Below are 20,742 nucleotides of genomic sequence, written 5' to 3' on the forward strand. Positions count from 1 at the left end.
TTGTGATATATTTTGTGTAATATAAAATATTCAATCAATTTCATAAAATGTATCTCAATATTAGCTCCGCGGTTAATCATATCGCAAAACAAAGATGGCGAAGAGAAAACGTGTTCGCGAGTCTTCACACGTGGGTAATGTTAAAAGTAAAGCTGTCGAAGACACGGTTGTGCTTCCACCTGTGATATCCTCAGATGAGCCACCCAAGAAACAGGTAATTTAATATGAAACAGGCAATGCCTGAAAAGAGCGAAGCTAGCTAGTATGCCAATGTATAACATAAAAATATAGTGATAAACGTTTCGCCGTTTAATATGAATGAAGGCAAAGCCTTAGAAGAGCGCAGCTATAATCACCTGACTTATCGTTAATCAAGAAGGAAACACGGGGACCTGAGAATAACAGCCTAAGAACATGTACCACATTTTTCAGGGGTGGGGGGTTAATCTATTTAAAATACATGTAATAACACAACGCGTCTGCAAAGTATGCTATGTACAAGCTAGGCCAATATTAGGTCCTAAACCAATACATATAGACTGTTAATTATACATCCCCGATTTAAAAAAAAAAAAGATAAATAAATAAATAAACAACAACAAAAATATATCGTATTGCTATGTTCACTAATTTACAATTAAAACCTGCCCCGAACACACATTAACCGAGGTTTTATCCCCAACGAAGCCTCTCATTTTCCTATAGCTTCAGTAACAGAAAAGCAAGTAGAGTTCTAGTGTGTTTCCACCGGGATCGAACCCGCGACCCCCGGTTTTGCTGGTCAGCCGCTTTACAGACTGAGCAAAAGGGCTAGAAGGCAATCGTATCAATATATAAACTATTTACAATTAAAACTTGCATTTTATATGTTATGGGTTTGGGTTTTGTTTTTGTTTTGTTTTTGAAGCACGGACATATGTTAGTATGTATATCTAAGTCCGTGGTAGAAGTAACAAGAAGCAAAATCACTCACTTAGACTATTATTTGAGATATGTTATCAACATGCATTGAGGTTTTTAATCTGAAGTGAGTGCTTACTGGACAAGTTGTGAAAAAAGGCTTCATTTTCCACACAAAGAAACAAATTACTAAGTCTGTATTCTCCTGGGAATTTTGGTATACTTAACGTCCTCAATGTATGCTAAGACAGTGAGAACTATAACGTGGAAGTTTGTAATAGAACATCATATAGATTTTGGAAAGTTAGACTAATACAAACATAATGGAATTTCCTCATTCAAAGATGTGTTTATACACACTGCACAATGATAACTTGTACTTTATTTTTCACTGGGCGATACCTTGTTAATCATAATACATATATAACGTTTCTAGTAATTTAAGGTCAGGGTGTAAAAAGGTCGACACAGTAAGCTTTTTTTTAAATTATGAAGTTTTATTAATAAAATACAAGTTTTGATTTTTTTTTTAGGATAAGTAAAATGGAACAGTTACTGCAGTTAATACAGTCTATGTCCACTTAAAAAATACAGAAGATATTGAATTGTTTGCCTTAAATTATCACATATGTCAGACATCTGGAAGACGAAACTCTTAAAATATATGCGCTGAGAAAGCGCGGGAATCAGTGGCAAAATCTTTGACGTTGAATTTTCATGACGTCACGTTTGACGACAATACAGTACCATTCTGAATGGGGTGTTCAAGTCAGAAATATTTCAGGGTTTTCGGTTGTAACATGGAAAGTTGTGCTAACAATGCTGTTATCTAAAGATAATGCAATTAAAAACTTTTATATGTAACGCACATATGCAGCAAAATAACTTCTTATTCTACTCTCGCATCCAATTTGATCAGCACCGAAACAGGGAGGGTTCCGATTTAGGTAACCAACATCTCAAGCCAATCAAATTCGCAAAATACATTGGTAATTTTTAAATGAATCAGACCTTTGACATTGGTTGTGTAGATATTTCAAGAATTAAGTAATTTGAACTAACTTTCAGTTATTTTTTTCGACGAGAGAGAAATTAGTCAGATCTCGTCGTGTAGGGAATGAGATTTCAAACATGGCTGCCTCTACTGGAGGCGCGCGACTTTTCCCGCGGGACACGATTTCAAAGTTAAAGGGGTATATAGAATTGATTGGAAATATAGCTTATACACGTGTTGTATTAAAGAGAGCTTCGCTCTCGCGCCCTTTGGGTGCGATGAGCTGTGCTCTTAATAACGAGAAAGTAATAATAACCGGAAACCAGAATGACTTTTCTGAAGATGCTATTTCTCAGAAACTTGTGAAATGCTTTGTAGTATGTAGATCTATGGTCAATATCAACATGCAAAGGATTTTATGAATTTGCAGGAATGTTTGTGAATTGGTTATCTCCATTGCTTTGTGCTGACTTTCAAAACCCAACATTTTTTTTAATTTTCTGTTTGGGGTTGACCATTTGGAATTGTTGTCGCCCTTGGTTTTGCATAGTACAGTATGTGTGATCATTACCAGAGACATGTGTGATCATTACCAGAGACATGTGTGATCTTTACCAGAGACATGTGTAATCATTACCAGAGACATGTGTGATCATTACCAGAGACATGTGTGATCATTACCAGAGACATGTGTGATCATTACCAGAGACATATGAATGATTTATTGCATATTATGTGTTTATATACCAGACATTTATCTCTGTATATACCAAAAATGAGAGTTTTCTAAACAGCAGTTCAACTGTAGGTATATGGCCCCATGTAGTTGAAGGATCAAAGCATGACATTGAATACATGCCAATTATTTCCATTGCTTCCTTTCAACCATACTTTTATGTGAATGTCCAAATGAATTGCTGCTGCTTTCACTTCAGAAAGTGTAGCCCAACCATTATTGAATAGTGTACAATTTATGCGTCCTGTATGTGGAATTAGAAATTGATGTGTTTTGAACCAATTTTAATTTTTTTTTTTAAATCTTCCCAGAAAATCCAGTTTTTATACATATCTGTACAGATGTACTTTCTCAGTCTTTGAGAAAAATCACCATGTAATGATCATGTAATGATAAACATAAAATTGCATCACTTCAACACCAATGGTGAACATGTAAACTTGATTCACAGGGGCATGTCTAGTCTTCTATTTAAAAATAGATACATTTTGTAGCCAGAAATAGCTATATGTTAATTTATATAGGTATTTCTAGCTATTTTTTTAATATAAGACAAGACATGTCCCTGTGGTTGATTAGAGGAACAATTGTTATGTTCCAATGTAGACAGAGCTATAACCAAGACACTGGACTGTTAATTGTCTTTGATTATTTCCCCTTATTAGCCTTGATACAAAGTAGAATAATCAGTGAGCTTAAATGAGTAATTTCAAATATGTAATACCCAAAGCTGTATAGTAATCAAAACTATAAAGTGCAGTACAGTACAATACAGGTCTGACAATGTTATGTCTAGTTATAACCAGAAGTGGATCCAGGATGGATAAAAAATCTAGACAACAGTTACAATTCAGGATGTCAATCGATTTTATTTCTGATTAATATCACTATCAATATAACACTTGAGAAAGATGTAGTATTTTGTTGTTCATGGTGCAAATTCAGCAGCTCATATCTATGTAGTTGTTGTTTTAGCCTCTTTATTTCAGCTGCTGCTGACACAACTTCCAAAGCTGTATCTGAAAAAAATACAATAGTTACAAATGGTTTTTTTTTTTCATATTTTTCATTTAATGACAACACTCTAAGCTAAAGCTTTCATTTTTTCTACATGTCCGGAGTATGCTTTACACTATCTCAACAAATAGGATGTATATATTCTATGTATGTGCTATTCCCACCCTATACATTAAGTCTTTTGACATGCTTGCTGTTTACTTTATAGACAAGAAAATAGAAAACCTATGTACATACATTTTACATGTATTTTAATTGGTAAATTAGAAAGCTCAGGATTCATATCAGGCAAGGTCATGGATGTTAGAATACTCAGGGGGTGGGGTCGGATAAGATATGTTTACTGATGGTGGATAAAGTCATGGATAAATAACACTCAGGGATTAGAATAGACAGTTTCAAAATTTCACTTGTATTATATTTTAGTTACCGATGTTTATTATAGAGGAACGAAAATCAAATGCATACAATTAGTCAAGCTGTCACATCATTATGTTTGACTGGTTTATAGATTAAAATGTGGTTTATTAAATATTTAGTTATAGAATATTTTCATTTTCACTCAATGCCAATATGATAATCAACAGGAAAGTGTTTCATTAAAAAATATCACATTATCATTAGATATCCCAAATATTAGTGCCAAATGGAGGCATTCCAGTAATATACACATTTCATGTGGCAGTACATTTAGTAATCTGTGAGGGGAAAATAAGGTTAAGTGTGAATCAGATGTAATTTTGCAACATTGATATTGTTGGTAACAGTAACATAGCTGGTAACTACAATGTAAACTTAATGTCTCTACCAACTTTTAAGTTATGTATATACTGTGTTCTATAGTAGAATTAGAAATACAGTAAGATTTGAGAGATTATCATTTTTTAATTAAAACTGGTATTGGGCACCATTGAAAATTAATAGCTAATGCATTTGATATAACCACATGGACATGTCTCGTTATATATTTTAAAAATAGCCAGAAATACTTATATATAAAGTCTTTATATGGGTATATCTGGCTATTTTTTTAAAAATAAGGCTAGACATGCCCCTGTGGTATAAGGTAACAGTAATAAAAGCATGCATACATGATGAGTGTGTTTCAAATGGTATCAGATAGCCCGAGTTTCCTCTGGCCCTAACATGTACACTACACCAGACATACATATCAGACTGCAGTATAACGTTAGGCAAACCTTGCCACGAGAAAGTGAAAGTACACTGTTGATGACTAAATACACGAAGACAAGATTCCAAACTTTCGCAGTAAATACATGTACTACACATACATGTACTTCGTTACACTAGTCTTGCTGTACAGTACACAGCGGTGATATTACCTTGTAGCTTCTACTTTCGTTTTGACATGGTTTTGTACGCCTTCACCCACCTCCAGCTCATTTTTATATCGCTTTTACTTACGTTTTAGGTTCCATGAATTGTAGAATATACAACACCGCCCTCCAATCTATCAGGGTATCGGCCGTAACTGTTGCCAGTTCCCCACGAGCACGTTTTTACCATTTTCTGTTTACATATGTATTCTCGCGGTGTTCAACTGAGGTCCGACAAATTGACGGAGGTAATGGCGGACAATCGACCTCGCGATCTGATTGGCTAGATTTATATAGCAACCACGTTGCCTAGGAACGACATGGAGGGTGCAACATCTCGGTACATTTTCGGCAATCATCGGAAATATGCCGAATGTTCCCAGTTCTGTACTCGAAACCATAACTCGAGTTACATTTTATTCGCACACTATAAGAGATATTTTTTACAAAAATAATTAGTCAAAATTATGAACACACCAACTGGATTTACGTAACGTTCGACTTTTTATACAGTTTCTGCAGACAACTGGAGCGGGTTGCACACGCTCTCTTCCGGCAGAAAATTTTCAGGCTGTACCATCCCGTACGACGTTATGCGAAGCTGGACTAGAATACTGTACATACGTGCACGTTAACGGTAAAGAGCTTCGCTCGGGCAGCTTTGCTGCCCGAAGAGCTTCGCTCTTATAAATGAAGGCAAACCTCTGGACATGCGTAGCTAATCAAATGGCTCAATGACCATTTTACCTGTTGAGGACAGCTTTGTTACTAAAAATAGCCACAGTAATCATTACAGTTTATGAACATGTACATGTATATTTGGACCTATTGCAGTGTGTATATACTACCACATTTTCAGATTTTTAGACTTTTTTTGGGATGGGGGGGGGGGGGGTGTTAATTTAAAAGAATGACACACAAAATATGCTACAAACTAGCTAGGCCAAAATATAATAGGTATACCCCCCCTTTTAAAAAAAATCTAAATCTTAACATGTAAACACATTGTAACATAAACTATGTATTGCATCTATACATGTATCAGCTGAAATTCTTATTGTTGTCCTGATGTGACTTTCATTGTCTTCACTTTGCATTGTCGATTTCCAAATGATCGTACATTTCATATCCGTGATGACATGTGCACTTAATAATGGCATCAGTATTCTACTGCCATATTGGGTACTCCTATAACATAAGAGGCCGCTGGTCGGCTCTCTTTCTATCGGATATTATTTTGCCGACTGCGACACGGCGCCTGTCAAAAGTATCTCACCGTGTAAAACCTCTAACATTGTTGGAGTACCATATTGGGCAGACGATACAATATTTTCATGATATATATAACAGGAAAGCGAATGTAGTGCCTCCACAAGGGGTTGAACCCGCGACCCTCTGCTTACGGGTCCGTCGCTCTACCAACTGAGCTTAATGGAAGTTCCCCCACCTGAAATCACTATGTACACTATTTGCAATTAAAACCTGCCTCACTATTCCTCACTTTTCAAACGTGTTTGCCCCGAACACACAGTAACCCAGGTTTTATCCCCAACGAAGCCTCTCATTTCCCTATATAGCTTGCACTTGGAGTGGTCAACCGATGTAACAGTGTGCCTCCGCCGGGATCGAGCCCGCGACCCCCGGCTTTACTGGACAGCCGCTTAACAGACTGAGCTAAAGGAAGCTAGAAGGCAATCATCCTATCACTATATAAACTAGTTACAATTAAAACTTGCAATGTATATCTATAATATCTTTTATTTTATGCATGTGTACGGTTTTGGTTTTGTTTTTATTAAAGCATGGACATATATTAGTATGTATATCTTAAGTCTGTAGTTGAAGTAACAAGAAGCAAAATCACTCACTTAGACTATTATTTGAGATATATTATAAACATCCAGGTTTTTAATCTGAAGTGAGTGCATATTGGACAAATTATGAAATTTTATTAATATAATACAAGTTTGCAGTTAATATAGTCTATAACCCACTTTGAAAATAGAGAAGTTATTTGTTTCCCGTAAAATATCACATATTTCACAGAAATCTGGACGACGAAAAACTCTTGAAATTTATGCGCTGAGAAAGCGCGGGAATCAGTGGCATAATCTTTGACGTTGAATTCTTATGATGTCACGCTTGACGACAATACAGCACCATTCAGAATGGGGTGTTAAACTCAGTAGTATTTCAGGGTTTTCGGTTATAACCTGGAAAGTTGTGTTTACAATGCTGTTATCTAATGATAATACAATTAAAAACTGTTCTTTATAATGCACATATGCAGCAAAATAACCTCTTATTCTTCTCTCGCTTCAAATTTGATCAGCACCGGAAACTGGGAGGGTTCCGATTTAGGTAACCAACGAAATATTTCAAGCCTAATACATTTACCTCGTCATTCAAAAGAAAATGGAAATGGTAACTTTTAAATGATATTTCAAGAATTAAGTAATTTGAATTAACTTTCAGTTATTTGTTTCGACGAGAGAGAAATCATTCAGATCTCGTCGTGTAGGTAACGAGTTTTGCCGCGGGACACGATTTCAAAGTTGAAGGGGTATATATAATTGATTGGAAATATAGCTTATACATGTGTTATCTTAAAGAGAGCTTCGCTCTCGTGCCCTTTGGGCGCGATGAGCTTCGCTCTTAATAATATGAATTAAGGCAAAGCCTTAGAAGAGCGCAGCTATAATATCATCTAACTCACTCACCGTTAATCTAGAAGGAAACACAGGGACCTGAGAATTGCATTCTATGAACATGTAGACCTATATGTATATTTGGACCTATCACAGTGTCGAGACCATAATTTCAGATTTTTTTTTTTCATGGGGGGTGGGGGGTGTTACACAGCGTGTCTGCAAAATGTGCTACAAATTAGGCCAATAGATAGGTCCTCATTCAAATACATTGAGACTGTAAATTATACCCTTTTTTCCAAAAAACCCCAACAACATATATACACCTTGTAACTTAAACTATGTATTGCATATATACGTTTTCGGCAGAAATTCTTATTGTTTATCCTGATGTGATTTACATTGTCTTCACTTTGCATTGTCGGATTCCAGATGATCGCACATATCATATCCGTGATGACGTGCACTGCATAAAAATGACATCAGTATTCTGCTGACACATTTCATATGCTACGTCACAATGTAAAAGTGCAAACGATACAAGATTACCATGATTAATATAACAGGAAGCGAATATAGTATGCCTCCACAGGCGATCGAACCCGTGACCCTCTGCTTACTGGTCCACCGCTCTACTGACTGAGCTAACTACCGACTGAGCTAAAGGGAAATTCCCCCCATTACTGACACTAGAAGCAAGGCGACTGTATCACTATGTACTAGTTTTGGGAATCGGTTGAAATTTTCTGATCGATCATCACTTGTGTGTAACCAATCGATGATCGATTAAAATCGATTAATTTCCAAATGTATTTTTTGTATTCATGTCTCAATATTTTGTGAAATGCTTTCAACAACAATTTCAGTAACTAATAAACTGTTAAACCTACATGTATACCATCTTCCTGTGTGTTTATTTACACAGAAAAAATGAACCAACATTGTCAAGTTTTTTTTTTAATAATTCAGCACAGAAAAAAAACAACAAAAGGATTGTTCATTGGAGTATTAAGCTAACTGGAAATTTTGGCACGGGCAGTTAAATGCTTTAATCCATCCGTTATCGCTAGTCTATTATATAAGCTTATACTTTGAACACGAAAGTAGAACTGTGACTTACCATTGAAAGAATACAACTTTCTGCACATTTTACAAATAGTTTTCGTCATATTTAAAGTATCTCTACTTCTGCTTCTGATTTTCATTAAAAAACAAAATGTTTCCATACAACAGACCCTGCCCGTTTACCGGGAAGATCGTATACGTTAACATTGTTTCCATGGCTAGTCACTTATGATCTTACAAACGAAATTTTAGTCATTGGTATGTTTACATTCCTCCTAGTATTACAACACTGTACCAGTTATTGCGACGCTTGATTTTGTATGATACATTAAGCATAACCATTTCCCGCAAGCGACTGTGTTGTAGACACTATCAAGCTTAATTTGCGTATGTTTATCTGCAACCCGGCTAATGTATTATCATAAAACATGATGTAGGGCACTTCCGACGAAACTCGATTACAGATTTCTTACTCGATTAATTGATCAAATGTCTCAAACAAGTGATACTCGACGAACTTGATTAATCGGAACATCACTAGTTAATTCTAGCTAAAAATCTGGCCGGTGCAACATTCAGACAAAATTAGCTGTTCACGTGACATTTAAGTCAACTAACATCTTAAAAACCATATCAAGACAGGACTTATTCATTGAAGAGTTGTGTATAATCTACAAGTAATTTAACTGAAATTCTGACCTGTGCTACATACAAGAAAATCCACTGATCACCGTTACAGCAAAATCTTGTCATCACTTCTCCAGAATACTGTATAGAGACAGGACTTTGTCTTACCTGGTATCACCTGTGCATGGCAGCAGACCAAAGTTTATACTAGGTCTTCACCAGAACTATAACAGGAAGTGAAAATAAACATCTTTAGTGAGAAACTGAAAGTGAAAGTAGCAGACCCCAAAAAGCTAAATTAGATATGTATACAGTGCAGCCCTGGAACATTATGAACATTAGCGCAGTGTGATTTATACACAGGTACAACTATTATCACATTGGTGATAGAAAGTCGGACAGTTTGCTGTATAGTCAGCAGTCTGAATGGCTTTGTACATTGGGCTAGTGTTGTGAAATCTGTGACATCAATGACAGCAGCAGTGTGACATCAGGCTGTTGGTAGTCAGTGTCGTGGTGTTTGTGAGTGTACATGCTACATTTATAGACAGGCTGTCTTCAAATGACCACTGTGATAGTGTGTACATGTTAGTTGTTATGCTCTGACAGAGTTATGATAAAACTAATATTGTATGCATACTACATCTCAAATCCCAAGAGGAGTGGCTTTGTAACAAATCCCCAAGAAGTCCTAAACGGAACATTTTATTGAGACACATTTGTTAGAACTTCTCTAATAAGTTTTGTTTTGGTCTACTGATGGACCATCATTACATTCAAGATCTGACAAAAGCCAAATTTAAAACTTTTCTTGTCAATAAAGTATAAATATAATATTTTTAGGTCACCTGAGACAAAGCTCAACCAAATTCAATGAAATTTGCCAGGAAGCTTCCATGGCCAAATGTCAACCAAAATTTTGAATTATAAGGTCCCCACCCCCCAGGGGCTTGAGGGATGGGGTAGAATCAAATACTCTTCACAGATAGAAAGGTCTTAGGTGCTTTACCAAAATTGTTAATTTCATGACCCTAGGGTCTCACGTTTGCCCCTGGAGAGGGGGCAAACTTTACTATAGTTTATATTGGAAAATCACATTTTAGACTGTCATTTGGTTCATTTCTATTGGAATTCATTTTAACTTGATTAACATTATCAGCATGGGATGACTGTTGGATGGTATGTACATGTTGGCCCTGACTGACCCTCAGGGGCTGATGGGTGGGGCCAAAAACGGTTAAATTAGCTGAAATTTCAAAAAATATCTTCTCAAGACCCAAATAAGGTAGAATCAAATACTTTTCATAGGTGGAAGGGTCTTAAGGTGCTTTACCAAAATTGTGAATTTCATGGCCCTGGGGTCTCATGTTTGCCCCTTTGGAAGAGGTACCCTTTACTGTTGTTTATACATATATGTATAAGGAAATCACATTTTCGACATTTCTTTTGGAATTAGCAGTTTTGGAAGGCAGTTTGCTGGTATGCAATTATTGGCCCCACGTGGCTGGTGGGTAGGGTCAAAAAAGGTCAAATTTACAGAAATATTTCAAAACTCATGTGACCGTTAAGGCCCATGGGCCTCTTGTTATATATAATTAAGACTTCATGAGATCTATTGGTCAAAACAGTAAATACAAAATTGCATATAAAATATTGTCCTTTAGTACAAATTTTCTCCTATTATGACTTATGTATACTGGTAATAAGTATATGTAAATCAATTTCTGTTTTAGCCGAAGTGGACGAACAGGGAGCGAGTTTTAGTGTTTAGTTCCCGGGGAATATCCCACAGAACTCGGTACTTGATGAATGATTTACGAACATTAATGGCCCACAGCAAACAAGGTACATGTATTTCATTTCATTACAGAAAATATTAAAATATCGAAAACATTGTTGATTTATATGATTATGTTACATTTTATTGTGGTAGATTAGTAATAATTTCATAGTCACGTTGCCATTGGCATTTGTCATTTATGACTAATGGCTACTAATTATAAGCTACTGACTATATAATCCGGGGGTTGTTTGTAACAGTCTGTAGGTTAGATGGAATCTATTTGACATTATTATACAGCTTCACATTTAAATTTGATATTTGTCATTTATGACTTATGGCTACTAAGCTACTGACTATATAATCCGGGGGTTGTTTGTTACAGTTTTTGGCGTAGATGGAACTTACCTAACATTATTGTACAGTTCATATTTAAATTTTGAAAATTTTGTCTCACTTTGAAAATGCAGATTTGGTCTGTGTGATGGTAAAAATGTGGATTAGTGCCTCTGCTTATACAGATATTTTTCCAGCACAAACATGTACAAAGAAACATACCTGGTATATATCAATTTGTAATAGGATAATGGATGCAGTCATAAACAGTACTCACTACTATATAATTGGAATATCTTGCTCCACTGTTTATATTCTTGTTATATTTTGTGTGCAGTTTCTCTCCCATGACATTTTTAGAAGTTTTTAGGTCTAAATTGAGAAGCTATGTGACATAGACAAGCGATGACTGGTTTTATTTTGGAAATATTAATAATTTAATATTGTATTCTTAATCCTGTTTCAGAGTCTAAAATGGACAGAAAAGATCAGTTGTTTGTAATCAACGAGGTAAGAAATGATTTGGTAATGAAGAATTTGTCCAATAATATAGTTTCTCAATTTACTAAAATGATGAATTTGGATTTACATGTACATTGTAGATTTAAACAATTTATTGTTAGTAAAAATAAAATCATCATATCTATGGATTATATGATGAATAACATGTGAAGCGACTTCAACAGTACTTTACAAATTTTGTTTTGAAAGGTTAAAAGTCTTATCAGCACTAAATGACATGTAATTTTGTTGTGACATCAAGTTTCTTCAATCAAGTGCATGACTTTGAAATATGGTACTCTTTTGAATTTTAGATTTGTGAAATGAAGAATTGCAGCAAATGTGTTTTCTTTGAAGCTAAAAAGAAAAAAGATCTGTATATGTGGTATGTATTCTCCTATATGAAAACATCAGTATTGTTTGCCATGGAAATAATATAAAAACATTCAAATGATTTGAGATTACATTTTAGTTATCAAATAAAATACATCGAAGCTTGAATCCGGGCTTTGCATGTGTATGTCCTTCGAATTTGCAGATTTGAATTTAAGATTTGGATTCCACAATAAGATTTTGGTAGGTTGACTCTGATGTTACTTGTTCTTAAAGATTATTCCATATGTAACGCGCAGCACGTGTACCGCAGGGGTGCCACGTGTGTCGGACTGCTACCAAGTTTTTGCCCAGGGTTCGACTGCCGCTTTCGCTTGCAGATTCCAAATACAAATGAATTTTCAAGTAATAGACAATATTTAGTAAACTGGTGAGAAAGAAAATAGACTCGTCATATAAAGTTCAACAATTTATTAACATGTGTAAAAATAACAAAGTACCAAAATAATACCCGAGAGGCACAGTGAGGAATTCACAATTATATACGTCTAGCCTAAAACATTTGCCAACCATCGTTTAATCACAACTAACCATATAAATGAAATAAATGTAGTTTACCCCGAGTCTCAAGCACGTGGCATGTCCGGTCAGAATACAACATTTGCTAACCACCCGTCTTTTCTCCCATATCTACTTACGAGGTTACCAACAACCATCCCTCGCTTAACCGGTATAGAAACAGCCAGAGAGGCGGAAATATTCACTAGCCACTCCGCGAGTGCTCTCAAAATGGAATAACTCCTTCAAGCAACAACCTGACTTCCGACATGACACCGGCACACGAGACTCAAATTAAACAAAGTTCTATACATCGAAAATACATCAAAATACTACACGTGAAAATAAAAAAATACATGTACGCTAGTGGCAAATAATATCCAGCAGACAAATTAATATGGAATTTAGGAAAGGATGGGCGACGGTTATCTAATTAATTTCACAGATTAAAAGTAAACACCACTTACCCTGCTGACACCCGGACGAAAAGTGATTGACCCCACAGCAGCACGGGTATCTTACGTAACCGGATGTTACAATTTTCCGGAATGAGTCCAAAAATAAACGAGCGGAACGCAACTGCGTTACACATATCTTGAATACATTGCATGAATATATATTTTATACTTGTTGTAGATACAATGTAGTTCTATTATATCCCAAAAAGCTAGTATAGTTTTTTTTTATTTTCAGGGTGTCGAATTGTCCAGAAGGCCCATCAGCAAAGTTTCTAGTAGAAAATGGTCAGTATGTATAGAATATCTTGTTAATACACGGTAAAGGCTTTGTTTGAAGAGAGACTGCCTTTAACCCCCTAGTTATCAGTTCTGGCCATGCAGCTACGTACTTGTCCATACCACTAATCTTACAATTTATGACCAGTGGACATGGAACTTCATGAACTTATGAATACATCTTTGTATGCCAGAGTGTTACATAAAAATATGAGGCCCACTGCAGACTATTAAAGATTCACCAGGTGTAAAGACTCTTTAATCTAATGCATTATTATGAAGGAAGTTCATTCCTTATATTTATATTTCTGAAATATTTTGCTGTGGTGTGAAGATTGTAATTCAATTTTATCCCTAAGGTTATGTTATGATGTCTGTCATCATGGTCATATGATGGATGTCATTGTGAAGGTGTTTTTAGCTCGTCTCTTCGAAGAAGAGTGAGAGCTTATGTCGTCACTCCGGCGTCGGCGTTGGTTTTCCAAATGTTAAATTTTTGGTGCAAGTGTTGAAAGGCAAAGTAATTTATGGTAATATGGTCCCTGTGGGGGTCAAACTATCCCCTGCCGGAGTTAAACTAAAAGATTTTTTGGAAAAAACAGATTTTTGAAAATTTTTGCGTTCAGTTTTTGGTGCAAGTGTTGAAAGGTATTAATACATCACTTTATAATTGTACTAGGGTGCTGATAATTGGCAATAGAGTCCCTATGGGGTTAAACTATCCCCTGCCAGAGTAAAACCGAAAGATTTTTTTGGGGAAAAAACCAGAATTTTCAAATTTTTGTACTTTGAATATTTCTGCGTTAAGATTTTGGTGCAAGTGTTGAAAGGTATTAATACATCACTTTATAATTGTACTAGGGTGCTGATAATTGGCAGTAGAATCCCTATGGGGTTAAACTATCCCCTGCCAGAGTAAAACCGAAAGATTTTTTTGGGGAAAAAACCAGAATTTTCAAATTTTTGGACTTAGAATATTTCTGCGTTAAGTTTTTGGTGCAAGTGTTGAAAGGTATTAATACATCACTTTATAATTGTACTAGGGTGCTGATAATTGGCAGTAGAATCCCTATGGGGTTAAACTATCCCCTGCCAGAGTAAAACCGAAAGATTTTTTTGGGGAAAAAACCAGAATTTTCAAATTTTTGGACTTAGAATATTTCTGCGTTAAGTTTTTGGTGCAAGTGTTGAAAGGTATTAATACATCACTTTATAATTGTACTAGGGTGCTGATAATTGGCAGTAGAATCCCTATGGGGTTAAACTATCCCCTGCCAGAGTAAAACCGAAAGATTTTTTTGGGAAAAAACCAGAATTTTCAAATTTTTGGACTTAGAATATTTCTGCGTTAAGTTTTTGGTGCAAGTGTTGAAAGGTATTAATACATCACTTTATAATTGTACTAGGGTGCTGATAATTGGCAGTAGAATCCCTATGGGGTTAAACTATTCCCTGCCAGAGTAAAACCGAAAGATTTTTTTGGGGAAAAAACCAGAATTTTCAAATTTTTGGACTTAGAATATTTCTGCGTTAAGTTTTTGGTGCAAGTGTTGAAAGGTATTAATACATCACTTTATAATTGTACTAGGGTGCTGATAATTGGCAATAGAGTCCCTCTGGGGTTAAACTATCCCCTGCCAGAGTAAAACCGAAAGATTTTTTTGGGGAAAAAACCAGAATTTTCAAATTTTTGGACTTAGAATATTTCTGCGTTAAGTTTTTGGCGAAGTGTTGAAAGGTATTAATACATCACTTTATAATTGTACTAGGGTGCTGATAATTGGCAATAGAGTCCCTATGGAGTAAGACAATCCCTTCCTGGAGTAAAACTTTAAAATAAAAATTGATTTTTTCTTTTTAAATCTGATTTTTGTTTTTGCTTTTAAATCTTTGGACTTTGTGTTAAGTTTATGTTGTGAGTGTTGAAAGCCATAGTAATACATGGTATTAGGTTCCCTGTGGGGGTTAAACTATTCCTTGCCGGAGTTAAACTGAAAGATTTTTTGGGGGAATAAACACATTTTAAAAAATTTTGTGCAAATGTTGAAAGCTATTAACACGTCACTTTATGATGTACTAGGGTGCTGATATTAGGTAAAAGAGTCCCTATGGAATTACACTATCCCTTCTTGGGGTGAAACTGAAAATAAAACAATGTCGAAATGCTCACAATAGACAATTTATACTGGTCCACATTTTTCAAGGGAGACAACTCTCATTAGGATAATATTTTGTCAAAAAATTGAAGAAATATGTCCAAAAGCAATTACATTTGTATTTAATATATTCATTTAACAAAAGCATAGCTTGTCTCCCGAATGTTTGTCAATAAATAATCTATATATATATAAAATGGTATGGTTTTGAAAATTACATGAATTCACAAAACATAATCTGATCAAGTAAACAATATAAATATTATTAATGCAATTTGCGAAACCATTCCAATTAATATATTTTAATTATTTATTGACAAACATTTGCGAGACGAGCTATGCTGTTCTCCAACAGCTCTTGTTTAATGTACTTCTTCAAAGTTGTCTTTAAAGTGACCTTGCCATGCTGATATGAATATTACATCTTGACATGTGTTGATTACTAGATTAGGCTCGTGCAGCCTCTTATGTGCAGAGTTAAGCCCCTTCATTACAACTCTTCTTTGATTTTCTATGTCCAAACACCATAGAAATATGTTATGCTGAATGTTTTATACAATTGCTCCTTTTCTAGTACACACCATGATGGAACTGAAAATGACTGGGAACTGCCTGAAGGGATCCAGACCATTGCTGTCATTTGACCCAGTAAGCTGTTATTTCAGTATTAAGTCTTAGAGTTAAGATAATAATGAGACATTTGTTATAACAGTGATAGGATTTGAAAAAAAACCCTGTGAGAATAGAATGTGTGCTTTATTTTGACATTAACTCAAGTAAACTACCCGTGATGTAAAACAAGGCGAGAAAAATCTCCAGCTGTGTGTAGTAGTTCATCTACTGTATTTCAGGAGGATACTTACTGGTATACAGAACTCTCTTTAGTAAAAGCAATCAAATAAAACAATAAAAAACTTGCTCCTCTTCTGAATTGATTTACCTCTGATTCTGTTAAAATTCATAAGTTAAATGTTGTGATCTCATTGATGCAAAGCTTTCATTTTGTAATTTAAACTCCAAAGTTGATGTATGTTCAGTTTCAACACATAAGCTCATGGTATTTAATTATATATAACTTATGTTAACTTGTCTAATCAGTAATTAGTAGTAATTGTCCAATCAGCCGATGTTTAGGTTTTAGCAGCATTACATGTACACCTGTACTGTGAAAATAAACCTACAACATACTTTGTTTCCTCCAGATAATTAGTTTTTATCATTTGCAGATGTTTGATAATGAAGCCCACTGGTCACTGTTAAAGGAACTCTTCACACAGGTAAAGTCCATTCTCGTCACTCCTTGTAACACTTTTAATTAACCATGTCTGTCTGTAATTGACTACAACTTTGTCAAGTATTGCCAACATTCGCCCTTCCTACACATATCTTTTCTCTTCTTTCCAACTAACTTTCTTCCTCCTAATATCTCCCTTGACATTTGGTCTTTAGCTGTGCATTTGTCCCTGTAAGGAAGGCTTTGGATTCTAGCGAGACATACCAGTCTGTAAAAATGGCAGTTGCTACTCTCGCTTTACGCTAAGCATTTTGGGAGTGTGACTACTGGGTCGCCTGTTGTCAGTATAATCTGAATGTGTGGGGTGATCTGATGGGTGTCCTGTGCTTCAGTGGTAGCACTATAAACTCAATTTCAGTTTCACGCTTTCACAAGGAGACAAACACAATATACTGCAGCCTCCAAAATCACTCATATACACTACACTCATGCATCTTGCACATAGGGGATTTTGTTTGTTTGCAGGGTTTATCGCCCTGCGAACAGCCAGGGTCATTTTGAGGTGGGATCTCCTTGGAGTACAATGTAGTTGGTGACTACCTCACTGAACAGCATATGGGAGGCCTGTTGCATGCCATCCAGAGCAATCAGGGTAAAATGTCTTGCCCAAGTACACAACCAGGACTGCACAGACCAGCCTGTTTCTCAGCTTTCAGAGAAAAACAGACTGAAATGGGGAGGTAGCGTCGAACCAGGCACCTCAAACCTTCACCTGAGGTTACGTGCCTGGCGCTCTAACCGACTGAGTTATCGTGGCCCCTCTTCCACACAGAGGAGGCTTCCTTAAATGATCATAACTGTTTAAAAGACATTAAACAATACAAAACCAAAAATCAAACCACACTCATACATGACTCACATTCAGTAATAAGACCCCTCCCTTTCCTATAAAGTCTTTTGGAGTTAGGCTCACATTCAGTAATGACACCCCTCCCTTTCCTATAAAGTCTTTTGGAGTTAGGCTCACATTCAGTAATGACACCCCTCCCTTTCCTATAAAGTCTTTTGGAGTTAGGCTCACATTCAGTAATGACACCCCTCCCTTTCCTAACAAGTCTTTTGGAATAAAGCCCCTTCCCTTCTTATAAAGTCTTTTGGAGTTAGGCTCACATTCAGTAATGACACCCCTCCCTTTCCTATAAAGTCTTTTGGAATAAAGCCCCTTCCCTTCTTATAAAGTCTTTTGAAGTAGGCTTACATTCAGTAATAAGCCCCCTAAGCCAAAAGATATATAATTAAAAAAAACAGTTGAGTTAACAACTTGCTGTACAAAATCAGGATGTAGGACGGTGTTGGCATATAGCCATTGTGTTTATTTGCAGGTTACTTAAGATATGTCTAAACAAAATTATCACAAGATTACATGAAGCATTACTTATAGAACATTTGATTTCAGGATATTCCAACTTAACATTCAAAATAAAATTGTTTACTTCCAGACCTTTGGAACACCAAACTTTCATCCAAAAAGTCAGCCATTCTTTGATCATGTGTTCACCTTTTCCATAGTAGACAATAGGATCTGGTTCAGGAACTACCAGATAATGGAGGAGGATGGCTCCCTGGCAGAGATCGGTGAGCAGCAGCTATCATTTCACCTGATAAATCCTATAATTAGGATTTTTGTCATGTTACACTTCTTAATAAAGATATTACAGTAGATTTAATCTTCAAATTATATAGAAATTATTTTTCAATAATCTAATAACTGTGGTATTTTTTTTTTAAGATAATTATTGTAAGTTTAGAACATATTCAGTAAATATTCTGTAGCCAGTCTACCAGTTTCTAAGTTTTTAACAGTAGAAAATCATCAGGATTGATCCTGATATAGATATAGCCGTGACAGGCCGTTTGTTTTATATAAATAGATGTGTGGGCGCTTTGATAGTTATGAATAAGTTTATACCCACAATATATTTTGAAAGCTCCGAACCACAGAAGGAAGTACAAACTAACAATTCAAGTTTATACAGTCGTTAAATTCAGGGACCAAATCCTTGATCTTACGTTTACTGTTTTACTTACTCCTGTGTATGGTTTTCTCCTTTGACAGGTCCGAGGTTTGTGTTGAATCCAATAAAAGTTTTTGGAGGAAGTTTTGGTGGCCCTACGCTGTATGAAAATCCTAAATACCGTTCTCCCAATGAGGTGAGATATGTTTGTTATATCTATCAGTGTTGAAGCACAATCTTGTTAAGAAAAAATATGTTTTTTTCTTTATCATGGTGTGGAATTTAACTTGGTCACTTCTACATTTCAGTTGCGGAGGGAATTGCACAAAAAGTTTGCCCATAAGTATGTATCTAGAGTTCAGGCCAAGAAGTCATTAGAGGAGAGGAAACCAGACGAGCCATACAAACGTGATCCCACAGACGATGTCTTCCTCACAATCAGACCAGAAGATGCTACAGGCAAAGCAAAAAACACCTACCACAGACACTCATAGTAAAAATTTAAATACAGACTATATCATAAATGATATCCTTGTGATATGATCAACTTATTTTGGAGATCAGTATCACCTTCGATGTATTGGAGGGAGGACTCCAGATATCAGTATCATCTTTGATGTGTTGGAGGGAGGACTCCAGATATTGGTATCACCTTCGATGTATTGGAGGGAGGACTCCAGAGATCGGTATCACCTTTGATGTATTGGAGGGAAGACTTCAGATATCTGTATCACCTTCGATGTATTGGAGGGAGGAATCCAGATATCTGTATCACCTTCAATGTATTGGAGGGAGAACTCCAGATATTGGTATCACCTTCGATGTGTTGGAAGGAGAACTCCAGATATTGGTATCACCTTCGATGTATTGGAGGGAGAACTCCAGATATCGGTATCACCTTTGATGTGATGGAGGGAAGACTTCAGAGATCGCTATCACCTTCAATGTGTTGGACAACTTAGGAGGTCCATTCTTAATGTTGTGTCTGATTCACATTACCTTTCGTACATTTAACATCAATAAACAATCATCCTTAGTGTTGAATAATATCTCAGAGAGACGAGTTACAGTATTGCAGATTTATCAACAAAATATTTTGTTATTGACTTGAGGAATAAGGCTGAGCTCTATTGCTGGGCCAATATTTTTCACAAAGATAGACTTCAAGAGTTCTTCATTGTGAAGTTTTCCTGCAAGATAGGAACTACCATTTTTGTGATGAAAATATTGTATGATTGGGTGCTACTTTCTTTCAGATTATGTAAAGATTGTCCATGTATATTTGCATGGATACAACACAGGAAATGTAGATCCAAGCTCATAGTGTTAGTTTCTATTGTATGAATTTGTTTTCAAAATCTAAACATCAGCATATTTCTTAAAAGACTTTAGGTCTGTATGATATAAATAATAACATTAGAAAGAGCTTAGAGTTACAGAGACAATGAACATTTGATTGAGCTTTCTTGGAAAGCAACTGTTTTTGGCATTCGTGACTTTATCAAATGACATGTATTGTTTTACAGGAATATGTTGATACATTGTATTACCTAATAAAAAATGATATAAATTTCTGTATAGCGTATGAAGTGTGACGTTTTCATCCTGTATATTTGATATAGAATATCCAATTGCTTTCTGTCCCCTGCTTTTGTAATACAGTATAAGTTGCTTTGGAAATTCAACAAGAGGTCCCAGAGTGATAGATGGATGATGGACTACAAATGCAGGGCGATTTCAATAGCCCACCATCTGATGATAGTGGGCTAAT

General features: G+C 35.7%; 1 protein-coding gene and 1 long non-coding RNA gene across 2 annotated transcripts; one reads left to right on the forward strand and one right to left on the reverse strand.

Moving 5' to 3' along the window:
• The first annotated feature begins 88 nt into the window (after positions 1-88).
• LOC117325772 (ribosome biogenesis protein BRX1 homolog) lies at positions 89-20,554 on the forward strand. Its single transcript, XM_033882224.1, has 10 exons — positions 89-214; positions 11,058-11,169; positions 11,907-11,950; positions 12,256-12,326; positions 13,526-13,575; positions 16,297-16,370; positions 16,949-16,999; positions 18,456-18,591; positions 19,073-19,167; positions 19,280-20,554. The coding sequence occupies exons 1-10, from the start codon at positions 95-97 to the stop codon at positions 19,463-19,465; spliced, it is 939 nt and encodes a 312-aa protein (XP_033738115.1). The 5' UTR covers positions 89-94; the 3' UTR covers positions 19,466-20,554.
• On the reverse strand, positions 3,474-5,626 carry LOC117325775. Its single transcript, XR_004532376.1, has 2 exons — positions 5,073-5,626; positions 3,474-3,649 (listed from the first exon to the last, which is right to left on the reverse strand). It is a non-coding gene; the product is annotated as an uncharacterized LOC117325775 (long non-coding RNA).
• Positions 20,555-20,742: the final 188 nt, after the last annotated feature.

Source organism: Pecten maximus, chromosome 4 (genome assembly GCF_902652985.1).
Source record: "Pecten maximus chromosome 4, xPecMax1.1, whole genome shotgun sequence".
In the NCBI taxonomy this organism is placed as follows: Eukaryota; Metazoa; Mollusca; class Bivalvia; order Pectinida; family Pectinidae; genus Pecten; species Pecten maximus.

What these genes read in the sequence shown, in the direction of transcription:
- LOC117325772 (XM_033882224.1), top strand. Translation starts at nt 95, where the DNA reads ATGGCGAAGAGAAAACGTGTTCGCGAGTCTTCACACGTGGGTAATGTT. An exon ending in AATGGCCCACAGCAAACAAG is followed by an intron (nt 11,170 to 11,906) that starts GTACATGTATTT and finishes ATCCTGTTTCAG; the next exon opens with AGTCTAAAATGGACAGAAAA. An exon ending in AGTTGTTTGTAATCAACGAG is followed by an intron (nt 11,951 to 12,255) that starts GTAAGAAATGAT and finishes TTTGAATTTTAG; the next exon opens with ATTTGTGAAATGAAGAATTG.